This window comes from Eschrichtius robustus, chromosome 3, assembly GCF_028021215.1.
Source record: "Eschrichtius robustus isolate mEscRob2 chromosome 3, mEscRob2.pri, whole genome shotgun sequence".
Classification (NCBI taxonomy): domain Eukaryota; kingdom Metazoa; phylum Chordata; class Mammalia; order Artiodactyla; family Eschrichtiidae; genus Eschrichtius; species Eschrichtius robustus.
In genome coordinates this window covers 75,860,139-75,872,750 of record NC_090826.1, presented here as the reverse complement: position 1 = coordinate 75,872,750, position 12,612 = coordinate 75,860,139, and the positions used below count along the sequence as shown (strand labels likewise).

Sequence of the window (12,612 nt, the reverse complement as noted above, 5' to 3'; positions counted from 1 at the left end):
TAGCCACCTTAATATAACTCTTATTTACCTAGGAACTGAAATATGTTTTCACTTCCCACTAAATGTTTAAATTTGTGCCAAAAATCAGATAAGTTAGATCCAGAGTGCATGCTGGGTTGGTTGGAACACAAGAGTCATAATTCTGAGCTTGGACTCCAGATGAATTTTTAAATTGGTTTTTAAATATAGCTGATCAGTTGCTACATTTCTATTGGAAGTCTGCTTTTTAAAATTGTAAGAACATTAACAGCGATTTCAATTGAAGAAATTTTTCTGGGGTCAAGAGGATAAGCCAGATGGGAGCAGTTAAGCACATCTTAGCATGAAGGTATAACTCAGAACAATTGTGAAATATGAGGCACACATTTTAAAACAGATTGTTATGAATAATGTATGGCAGTATTTTTCTGAATGTCAAAAAATTCAACTACTATACTTTTAGTGATAATTATAAATCAGTGTGAATTCTTATTCTAGTTTGATGGAATTATTTCAGTTAAAAAAAATCTTTCCATTACATAGGAGGTACACAGTTAACATCTTTATAAAGTTGGAAGGGAAAAAGAGCTGAAAAAATCAAGTGGAATGCATTATGATTTATCAGTCACTCAAAACCTATACAGCTTTTCATAATCTATTTCAAGCAAGGACAGTACTAAGGAAGTACAGCAATGCTGAATGTTGATGAGAACAACAATAAAAATAAAATCCGTGCCTGGAGAAAGAAATAAGGGGAATTCTTATGTTCCATAGTTAACGCTATAGATCATCTTCTCACCTGCCCAATATTCCTGTAAAAGTCTGCAGAGCTACATTTTCCTCTGCTTGGTTCGCAGTTCAGGCTTAGTACTGAAAGTCTAACATAAAAGCTGCTGCTTGGGGGCTGTGCTGTCACCACTGTGACCATCTACTCTGCACTCTGCCATTTCCACTAATGGAAGGGGAGCTAAGAACAAGGCAACACGTACTGAACTCCCTCACAGGCAAGCCAGTGGCTACCCAAGTGGTGTACTCTGTGGGACTTAGGAAGACGTTCCTTCATCCAAAGATATTTTCCTCTTGTGATTGACATCTTAACATTAATGATAAATTCATTTGGCTGAAAGTATTTCAGTTCCCAGAAGGTTTTAAAAAAAATGTCTGTGTCCGCAGAAAAAGCTGTTATCGGTCATTTGGCACCCTTTTGAGAATTAGTTTGTCATACTGTTTTTCTCCACGAGAACTAGTTGAGAAGGACTACAGCTGGAGTTGATGGGCCAAGGTGAAAACCGAGTAGTAATTAATGTAGGTTAATGGGTCAATATTGCGAGGAGTTTGGGACAGAGGTGGGCAGGATTCTGTTGTGGGCGTGAGGGAAGTTATGTTCCAAGAAGAAGGGGAGGTGTGTAGGATAGAGAGGTCTGTGTGCTATTCATTCTCTAATTTAATTCTCTTCAATCTCTCCAATTACCTGGGATCATTCTTCTATTTAATTTTTTGAAAACAATTAAACTCCCTATTCTTAAAACTTCAGGAACTTTATTGCCTTACCTCAAGTAGTACTTAAATGTTCATGGTTGTTGATTTTTTTTTTATCTCATTCTGAATTCTTGTTTAAGGCTTCTTTTTGGATCAGCTATGGGTGTCTTACCACTAGTTCTCTAGTCTGCCATAGGCTTCCCTGGTTATTTTGGCCAAAACATGGCTACAAACCTTTGTTTGTATTCCTCAAGGCGTTGCTGACATATGAGTCCTGTAGTGTTTGACAGATTTTATTAGATATTTGGAATCACCTGATCTGTAAAGGAATGCTATTATTACGTTACAGAAAAGGATAATTTAATACTGGCTTTCAGATAACAGTGCAGTAGCAGTGGGCTAAAGGGAAATATATGAGTGATTCAGGAGTCCTTCAGTGCGAGGTCTATATTTTTTCACTGTGGTATTTCAGCCCAGTGAATGGTACATAGCAAGCACATGTTATTAGTCAGTGAATGAACATTGCTGCTCGTAAGTTTTATTGACTGTGCCCTTTCACCTGGTGCCAGTGGTTATTTTCCTCCTCAAGGGCTGCTTCTCAAGTCAGTGACCCTTCTCACCTGTCTTATTTTGCCTCGGTCCTCTGGCTCCAAACACCCTTCATCCCATTTAGGTAGGGTGAGTAGAACTAGTTAATCTGCTACTCATGTCTCAGCGATGTTGCCTTTCACATGATCATGTGTAAGGTTAGCCCACCTTTGCCTCAGCTTCCTGAGACTAGACAGAAGCAAAAGATACAAGGAAGTTGCTTTAAACAAAAGAGCAGTTTTGAGATAAAATTTGTCACTAACTCTGGAATGCTGCAGTTGTTTTAATCACATCCTTTTGTCCTGCAGTTCATTCAGGAAACCAGTATTGGTAAACAAGGTATAGTTCCTGCCTTCAAGTAGCCTACTGTCTAAAAAAGGAAATAGATACTAAAGTAAATCACAAAAGTATATTATGCTATAACAAGTGCAATGATTAAGATGTGAAAATTTTTGTAGCAACGGCTGAGGGATCCCTAAACTTCTTGGCACTGGAGGTGGGGGAGTTTTTAGAGAACAGGGAAAGAGGCAACATTTGAGCTGCATCTTGAGGATGCAAGTTATCCTAATGATACTGTAGTTAGTAGACATGTATGCTGTTTACACACAGGTGATGACATAAACCAAGGCTTGGAGGCAAGAGCAGTTCCTTGTTTTGGGGTTATGGAGTATTAGGCAGGAGGTGTCAGGAGATAAAGTTTGAGGGACATTCAGGGGTCAAATTATAAAGGACTTGTATGCCATGGTAAAGCATTTATCATATGGTAGAGAGCTACTGAAGGATTTTAAGAAGGAGAGTGCCAGAGGCAAATCATTTAGTCGCCAGAATTTCTTTGGCATTTTTGTGGATTCTAGAGACAAATGCTCCTACCTTTCTGAAACCTAAAGTTTATGTAAGGAGGCCCAAGATAGAAAAGCAGAGTGGTAATAGAGCAGTTGTCTTATGCCATAGGGGATACTTTCTCATATGTAGGAAAAATCTTTATCTCAATGAATATAAGTCCTTCGCATTTAGTGGGGGAAAGAACTGTTAAAAGAAGAAAACCATTTATATATGAAGTTGACAACATAGAGATTATATCATCGAGAATCTTTCTCAATACATATATACAAGCATTCCTCACTTTGCATGGTTCCAATATACACAAATTTCACTTAACACGGTTTAATTAAATAACACCAGTCTCCCAGCAACATGGTTCAAATTAATCACACTGTGATTAGCTGTGTAAAGTATAAACTTTGCTACTGGCTCTTCAGCTTACAAGTCACTACAGAAGTAGTAAATGTGCATTAAGATCAGTGATCGGTCACATCATTTCATTCAGAATCTGTTGGTGATTGTACACGACACATCTGTTAGTTCATGCACAGACAGCAGTGTGTAGCTGTCTTGCTTCCTTCTCTCTGATAAACTCATGTGGCATTTTACACAAATGGATAATCAAAAAAAGTAACTGGTCAACAAAGATGAAAAGTACAATGAAATAAAGAAGTAGTGATAACACAGAAATTGAAATTAGAATCAAATATAAATGGAGTTATAGAAGAAATAGCTGATCCTGGGGCACTGCTGCAATTTGAGAGACTCTACATATGCAGACAGAGGAACTTGGTAAAGGCCAACTTGTTTTTATTATCTTTTTTTAAGGCAAATTTTTTGACATAAGAGGAAAGGGTTGTGATGAATAGGACAGACATGTCCCAGAGGAGGTTACAACAGCAAAAAAACTTCACGTTAGAAGAACTCTTGGAGCTATTTCATGACATTGAAAGTGCAGAGGATGAAATGTTGAGAGCTGACCCACACTTAGAAAGGAGTATGACAGTTGGCCAAAACATAGAATATATGCTTGCTCTGTATGGTTATTTATACAAGAAAAGCACTATTCAAACTACTTTTCATAAATTTTTTCTAAGAAATGGAACTTTAATTTCTCACTGTTTCTAATGTTTTAAATTACACTGTACTAAGTTAATATTTAACATATTTTTTATTTCCCTATACAAAGGTAACTGACAGTGAGACTTTTAAACATTTTGACAAAAATTTTTAAAGGTCACAGAACAATTGCAGTTTTTCCCATTATTAAGATTGCTTGGCATGGTTTCAGCTTATATGGTCAGTTTCATGGTCCTCTAGTACCGGTGCAAAGCAAGGATGGCCCTGTATGTAAATGGTACCACTATTTTCCTTATGGATAAACATTTTATTTATGTATCCAAATTTTAATTACTTGGGGGTAGTTCAGGTATATATTTGAAGTTTGTTTCTTTTCCATCCCTTAGTATTTCCGATTTTGATTCAATTGTATCTTTTTTTTTTGGTCCTGTGTGGTCACCTGTTGATAACATATTTGTTAGGTTTTAAATTGTTGTTAAAATAAGTATTAAAATTAAAATCTTTATATTAAAATTAGATTCTAAACCCCTTTTATTACTGGAGTTCTTGGCAAGGCAAATTTACATCACAACAAAAGTTGAAACAACCCTATAACTCATTATAATGAGTTTTTAATCTGTTCTAAAACAGAACTTGTAAATTTTTCTATTGGCATTCCTTAAGAAATGTGTGTTTACATCAGTTTCAGTATATTTATCAGAGAAAAATCATACATTGTTAGTTACTTGGCCTTTTTTGTTATTTTTCCTATGTGAGTATAGGAAGAACAATGACTCAAAATAGTATTTTCAAAAGACTACAATATAAACAAACTTTTAAAAGTAAAGTGTCAGGGAGACTTCCCTGGCGGTCCAGTGGTTAAGACTCCGTGCTTCCAATTCAGGGCGCGTGGGTTTGATCCCTGGTGGGGGAACTAAGATTCCACATGCTGCGCGGCGTGGCCAAAAAATTTTTTAAAAATTAAAAATAAAGTGTCACGTCCTTAGATTGGAGCTATGCCAAAGCTTGAATGTAGGCATTCTTCCCAGGAACTTATTCCCTTTGTTTTTTAAAATATTACAGACTAGTATTTAAGTAGAAAACAAATGAGACCTGTAGTCACAAATTAGGGAATAAATGGAGGCTTTTATACAATAGTGGTGCTAATGCCAGTATATTACAGTAAAATATTATTACATTGAAAAATAACAGAAGATATTTTTTCTCCCACTTATTACCTTTCATTTCAATATTAAGAGAATTGAGATATCATATTGAATACTTAGAATCTATTTTCCCCCAAGTAACCCTCAAATTCCTCTAAGTCTTTACATCAATTCATTTATTCATCCAATCTTTCCATCAATTAATTAACAAGCACTTACTATGTTCTAGACACTGGGGATACCACATTGAATAAAATAGTTCAGGAGCTTAAGTTTAAACTCTTTAAGGGGCATATATATCATCTCTAACTCTGCCCTCAAATCTAATTTATAATCATCTTTCTCCTAGGCTCTCATAATAGCCTCCTACCTGACCCATTCTCTTTCCATTCTGCTCATCCCAGAGTCCCCATCTTTGTTTCAGGTCATATGCCCATGGGAGCCTGAATCTGTTTTTTCTCTGATAGGTACATCAGTGATAACATCAGTGTTACCTGAATTCTTCCAATGCCTCAAAGCCTGAATTGACTCTTATAAATGCCTTTGTTCTTCATTCAATGAAAGGTGAAAAAAAAAGTAGTGACTTTCTTAACAGATTCAACTAGTTACAGAATGCTGGCAATTAAAAGGAGATTTAGTGGCAAAACTGGATCTAGAGCTCAGTGTGCTTGGTCTTTTCATTATTATTAGTAGTAAACCAAACCAAACCAAAAACATTTTGTTTCACTTCAGCTCTTTTGATTGCAAAGAATGGAGACTTAGGCTATCCCAGGGAAGAGAGAATTATTTCAATCCTCTCTACAGCATTAAGGGAAATCAGGGACCCATGGAATCTAAAAATGGTACTGTAATATGTCTTAGCCTCGCGGGGGCAGGCACTGATTCAAAGCAGCTCTGAGTATCTAGCAACATTAGTTTGTGGATCTCTTACTGTACTTTTCTATTAGCACTGCTACTCATCTCCTCTCTCTGCATCTGCCCTTTTGTGTTATCTGGCTTTTCCTCTGACAAAAACTTTCTTTCCCAGCATAGTTCCTGCTTACTGTAAATTTTTTACTCATACTTTGGCTTTCTTCTCTTCCTCTTATCCTTTCTTGGTCAGTCTTTCTAGCTTCAGCTAAGTACCTGAATCAGTACTCCCTCCCTCCCTCCCTTCCTTCCTTCCTTCCTGTTGAACTTAATTTAAAAAAGAATTTGATTGGCCCAGCTTCACCCTGTTTAGGCAAAACTCTCCATTCCAAGTGGCCTCTGGCTACTGGCCAGACTTCATATTGGCTTCCCTTAGATTGAATGCCATCTCCTGGGGCTGAGGTGGAGTAGGAGGGAGCTCATGACTTTTTGGTGCTGCCTTTATATTAGAGTCTGTGGATGAGGAAGAATCTCTTCAGAGGGAGTTGTACATTCAGAGGATATTATGATCAACATAACATGCCTAGTTCACTGTTATAAACTGCTTCAGGGAAAGTAAGCTAAAGAAGTTGTAGCACCACTGCATTCTGTTTCACCAGGGCTGGGGAGGGAAGAAACTCTGGTCAGAGAAACAGATAAGTGGCCAAAGAAAGGGAAGCATGTAGCTAGCTAGACTCAGCAGTACACAGAAATAAAAACAAGTAAGTAAATATATAAGCACAGTTTTTAATAAAAAAGAAAAGAAACTAAGCCCATGGCAGAGAGTTTCTCTACCTGTGTACCTCTCGCCCTGGCTCCTCATTTCTCATCTTCCTGACACTCTCTTAGGAACTCCATCCTTCTAGAGCTGCTGCCTCATCCAGGGGAGCCACCACCACTATCTTAGTGCTGAGGACATTTCTTATTTCCCATTATTAAAAGCTTTGTGGATATTTTACTTGTAGAATCTTGTGTAACATTTGGACAACTGAGAACAATGTATGTCTTCTATTTTGTAATTAGGCTGGTCTTTAGCTATCTTAAAAAATGTACAAACTCAGTGAAATTGTGGGTATATATAAAATGCTGGTGGTAAATGTGTAACTTTAATAATACCATGATTTATGATATATAATCCCTTTTGTTGATTTGTCTTGGTTGTCTAAAATTAATGTTTGAACATTTGGTGAGAATGAGGACAGCCTGCATTTGAGTCTGAGACAAATATAGGCATATTAAGTAAATAGAAGGGCAGGTTGCTCAATTCTTGATAAATCTAACTGTCAAATTGACATGATTCCACCTTACTACCTACATGACTTTGGTCATATCATTTAATTTCTCAGTGCTCAGTTTTCTCATTTGTAAAAATGAAGAAGATACCTACTTCATAGGATTGCCATAGAATTAGGTGAGGTATTTGGAAGTGGCTGGTGCAATGTCTGGTACATAGTGGCTCAGTGAAATTTCTTTGTGCCTTCGTTCCTTTTCCCCCCTCTTTTTTCCCCCTTCTTTCTCATGGCCACTTCTCTGATCTCTAATAGCCTAATCATGAAAGAACAGAGTCCCCAGAGGACAGGGCATTTCCTCTGCCCTCTTGCTTTTTCCTTCTGTTACTCCCTTGTTACAAATATGCTTACATATACAGATAACACAAACGTTTTTGTCTCCAACTTGCCTTCTTACATTTCTGGTCTTCTCTCTGGTTCCCAAGAGACCTCTCTACTTAAACATTTACTTTTGTTTTAAGTTTATCACCTCAAAACCTGCTTAAATCATTTCCTTATTTTTCAGATAGGTACCTCTTCTAATTTCCCCATTGTCCCAAGAGTATCATTTCCTTCTCTAATTCATTAATCCAAGTTCATAAACCCTCTGTGATTAATCCTGAATGACTCTTTTTACTCTGTTACTCTATATCTTAAAACTCCAAAAACTTATCTTCAGTTTGCAGTACATTAATTTGAAGTTTCTGATATTTGTAAACTAACTATAATTTATTTCAGGTTTTTGAGGTTTGCTTAAAATCCTAAAAGGTTCTTTTAAAAAGGAACTTTTTCTTGTTCTTTTATATACACCAAAATCTAGTAAACAGCAGGTTGATTTCCTGATTGTTGATTAGAGCTGTACAAATATGCTCTGAAGTGTCCTTTATTTCTTTCTTCCTGTCCTTTCTTTTAGCTTCCTTTCTTTCACTCATAGAATATCTTTCTAGAGGATAAAAGTTATTATCTCTTTTATATCTTTGGGTGTTAATGATAGAAATTAAGATTTGATTTTAGTTCTTATTTGGAAAATTTTTTGTTACTAATTTCTTTTTTTTATTGAGGTACGATTGATATGTAACGTTTGTTACTGATTTCTTAGACAGCTTTATAAAACCCTTTTGATGGACCTGTGAGCAGCCTCTTTTTATTCACTCATTCATAGAATGTTATGACAATGTTTTAGATTAGAGAAACTGCCTGGAAACTGCCTGAAACTGCCAGTTTTTCAATAATTACAAACAGATTATGCCTGAGGGCATTCTGTTTCAGCATTAATGAACTAAAACCAACTTTTAAAAAGCTTCAGAAAAACTTAGCAGATCCATTGCTAGATACCAGCCTTTTATAAAAGATGCTGTTTTTTTAAATTCAATACTATGTAACCATTTTAGTTGATAACAAATCATTCAAATAGCACTCCAAATTAATTAAGAATTACTAATACGAATTTATTATTTAATAAAAATTAAATTTTTATTAAATTTAAAAGATTACATTTAATAAGAAATAGATTAGTAAGAATTACATTTGTATTAATGGGAAAACCAAAAGTTGGGGTGAAAGACAACTGTGGTTAGTTATTTGGCTCAAATGGGTTTACTTTTCATAGTACGTCTTCACCTTTACCCTTGCAGGGTCTCAAAGGACATCCCGGGCTCCCAGGACTCCGAGGTGAACAAGTAAGTATTCTTCCTTTATAAGACTTGCATCTTCTCCAGTGAAAAAGACACATGGTAGGGAACTCCATTGAGAGATTATTTTCCCCCATGTAACTCTTTCAATTTTTCTTAATGCTTTTTACTCTGTTTAGTATAGGAAAAACCTAATTTATTATCTATTAAATCTTGTGGGGTTTTTTTCATATCTTAGACTGACTTTCACTGTCTGCCTAACATGCTCCAGAACAGCAGTCTTAAACTTCTGTTGTTCATAAACCACTGTGAGAATCTCATAAATGCTGTGTATCCTGTCCCCGGATTATCCATGCATGTGCACACACGCATATGCACACACACATATGCACTGATTTTTCTGTACGTTTCAGGGGCTTTCCTGTTCTCCGAAGTCTATCCACAGCTGTTAGTTCCCTACCCTTGCATGAAGGAATGCAAATAAATTTTAATAACAATCCAAACTAGAATGGGACATCTGCTGTTTGTTGTCTATTCTACACATACACACATATGTAAAAGTCAAAATAGTTTGGGAACTATTTAGTTTTTGATCATGTTATTCCTTCTCTCTCCCACCATAAAATAATGTATCATTATGTCATAGGAAGAAATAAAGTCATATCTCTTGTTTTCAATACAATATATACTAGGCCAGTATGAAGAAATCAGTGAAAAGGGTAGGAGATTAGGTACTAACTAAGGTGACAAATCGTTATTGGAGATTTAGCAAAGAGCCTCAGGAAGCCCTAAAGGGAGCTCCAGAAAGAAAAGTGATGGATTATCCCTGAGGGAAAGATAAATGAAGAAATAAAGCCAGTTTTCTCTTTTATTCATTGTAAGAGGGACAATACACTCTACTCAGTCCCTGAGGCACAATTTTTCAAGATTGCTAATTACTAGACATGGCAAGCGATATATGTATCTGTAGCAAGTAAAATCTCAGTTTCCTGAGGATCAAATGAGGGCTGAAAAGCATTTGAGCATTTATGGGGAAAAAAAATCAGAAGGGCAGGAGGGATTAGTTCCTGGGGAGGAAAAATAAATCCCTAGAATACTGCTTTGGCAGAAATTCTGTGTAGATTTCAATGAAGAAAACCTGACACATCACAAGTAAGTGAAAAATTGACCATTTGTCAGTACTGACCAGTTTACTCGCAACTGTTCTATAACCTGATTTTGTTAGTATACATGTCATTGTTCTGCGGGTGGTATGCTTTTGAGAAGAGTCTGAAATCAGTTTTAAAGGTTGGAAAATGTATTATTGGAATCAGTTCTTTCTATTTTATTTATTTCCAGAAGAAAAAAGACAAAATTGGTGATAACTGTGAGGGACAACTAAAATCATTTTGCATTTTAACTGTGGAAACACTGTGGACATTAAGAGGAGCGTAACTAATTAGCTAGGAGACATTCCCTTCTGGAAAATTTGTAAATATCTCTAAACTGGCCAGCAAACACTTAGGAAAGTAATTATACCATCTGGGCAAGCTCTAGTAATAAGAGCTGTCATTTACGGAGTCTTTATTAGTTGCCAAACTGTACTACTGTTAACTGGAACTTCAAGTAGTATAATTATTTATTTAATATTTCCATATGTTCACTCATTTAATACTCTACAACACTAAGAATTATTGCAGTTACACCTGCTTTTAAGTATATTTTTACACATTGTTCTCTTCTCTCTACACAATAATCCTGTGACCTAGATATTATTATTGTATTTTACTAATGAAAAAAGCTAAGAGATAAGGAGGACCCATGCTGGCAGTGCCGGGACTCAGTGAAGTCTGACTGACTCAGAGCGTGTGCTTTAATTCTTAGAGTGAGAAGTGGGATTGGGGCAGGTTTATTATTCCTGATTTTTCCAGGGGTAGAGATACAACTTTGTGTCTGAATTCCTCCATTCGATCTACAGATTTAAGTGAGCCATTTTTTAAATGCAGAGTGAATTGAGGTATAGTGTTTGTTTTGAGTTTCTTTTGAGCTGCTCTGGTTGTCCAAGTGATTTTAGGGTGTGGTTGGCTTAGAATATGTTTGTGCCACATAAGACTGCTGAAAGCTTACTCGTTGACTTTGTTTACTGCTATTCCAGTAGAGCAGGATTTAGTCATCCAGTGGTGTCCTTTTGTGTATTTCTCTGTGCAGCTGGAATGTGTTATATATCTACATGTTGTCTTAACATCCTCTATGAAAATCCGTTCAAAATCAGATTTCATTTATGTCTTATAACAGATTGCTTTTTAATTGAGGTCAGTTAACCTAAGTTGGCTAGGAAACTAATGAAAGGGATGGTGATTGGCATTAGCCAGAACCTACAAAATAAAAACAGCTTTTTAAATTTATTTCAGTCTTTTCTATTGGCATACCCAAGTATAAGGTTTTGTGGATGTCTGGATATAGGCCTGTGTGTTTTAGAATTGGATGGGGAACAAAGGAAGCAGTTGTAAATAGACTGAAGCAAGTCTCATAATTACAGGGCTTTCCTTAGAGTACTACTTTAAGTTACTTGCACTTCAAACCTATACTAGGGAGGCAGCCTTGAATGGTGGTCTCTGGAGTTAGACTTCCTGATTTAAATTCTGGCTTTCTACTTACTAGCTGAGTGACTTCCCACTGGTGACAAACACTTCATGTCTTATTTTTCGCATCTGTAAAATAGGGATAATGGTATCTACCTTACAGGGTTTGAGCAGATTAAATAAGATAATACATATAAAATTCTTGAAATAGTGCCTGGTACATGATAGGTGCTCAATAAATGCTGTTATAGGAATAAAATATGTATTATATATAATATTAATAAGGTAATATCTAGTACATAAATATGGTTTCTGAAATTTATAGGGTATAACCTCTCTACATGTAGAAGAAAATTTTTTGTACTTCTCAGAAGGCAACTGTTTATTCACGTTCTGTTAAGTTCGTTGCCATATATATGTATAGATGTCTGTATGTATATGTATATATGTATGTATGTGTGCACATGTATATATATGTGTGTTTGTGCATACACACACGTGACAACTTTTGTCAGATTGTCTGGGTTCACATCTAGGCTCTGCTACTTACTCACTGTGCCATCTTGGGCAGGTTTCGTAACTTCTCTGTATCTTAGTTTCTTCAAATGTGAAATGGAGAAAATAGTATCTATCTCATAGATGTAAAGTAGACGTAAAGTGCATGGCATAGGGTTGGCACATAAAAAAGTGCTAAGTAAATGGTAATTGTTGGAACAAGGGAAGGAAGTGGGAGACAACAGGGAGAAATGAGAGAAAACAAAACTGAGAGATGGATTCTGAGAAAAGTGGAGAGAAGGACAAATCAGGAGCCTACAAGTCTAATGGAATGGGAGGGCAAAAACTTTCCACTGTGATGCTCCGTTTGCCTTTTTCTTGGTCTGTTTTTTCTCTAGATTTTCCAAATTTTAGGAATTTCGAAGTATTTCTATTGTTAAACCAGAGGTAACACTCTTCTGTATACTTCAGATCAGAGGGGCAAAAGAGCTAGTGTCTTTTATGATCTCTTTTCCAAACAACAAACAGGAAATGAATTTTACATAATAAAGAATCTATGAAATTTATCACTGCTGTCACCATTTCTCTAATATGTTTTTTAAAAGTTATGTATCACTGTATTTTTCTACCCTAGATTTATCATTACTAATAATCAGTGTCTCATTTAAGTCCCTAA

The 12,612-nt window shown here is 36.0% G+C and overlaps 1 protein-coding gene across 1 annotated transcript in view; it reads left to right on the top strand.

Annotated features, from left to right (window-relative positions):
* Window positions 1-12,612, top strand: part of COL24A1 (collagen type XXIV alpha 1 chain) — a 384,282-nt gene that overhangs the window by 62,231 nt on the left and 309,439 nt on the right. The window contains exon 9 of the mRNA XM_068540226.1: window positions 8,884-8,928. Coding sequence (XP_068396327.1) covers window positions 8,884-8,928 — 45 coding nt within the window. The remainder of the gene's footprint in view (window positions 1-8,883; window positions 8,929-12,612) is intronic.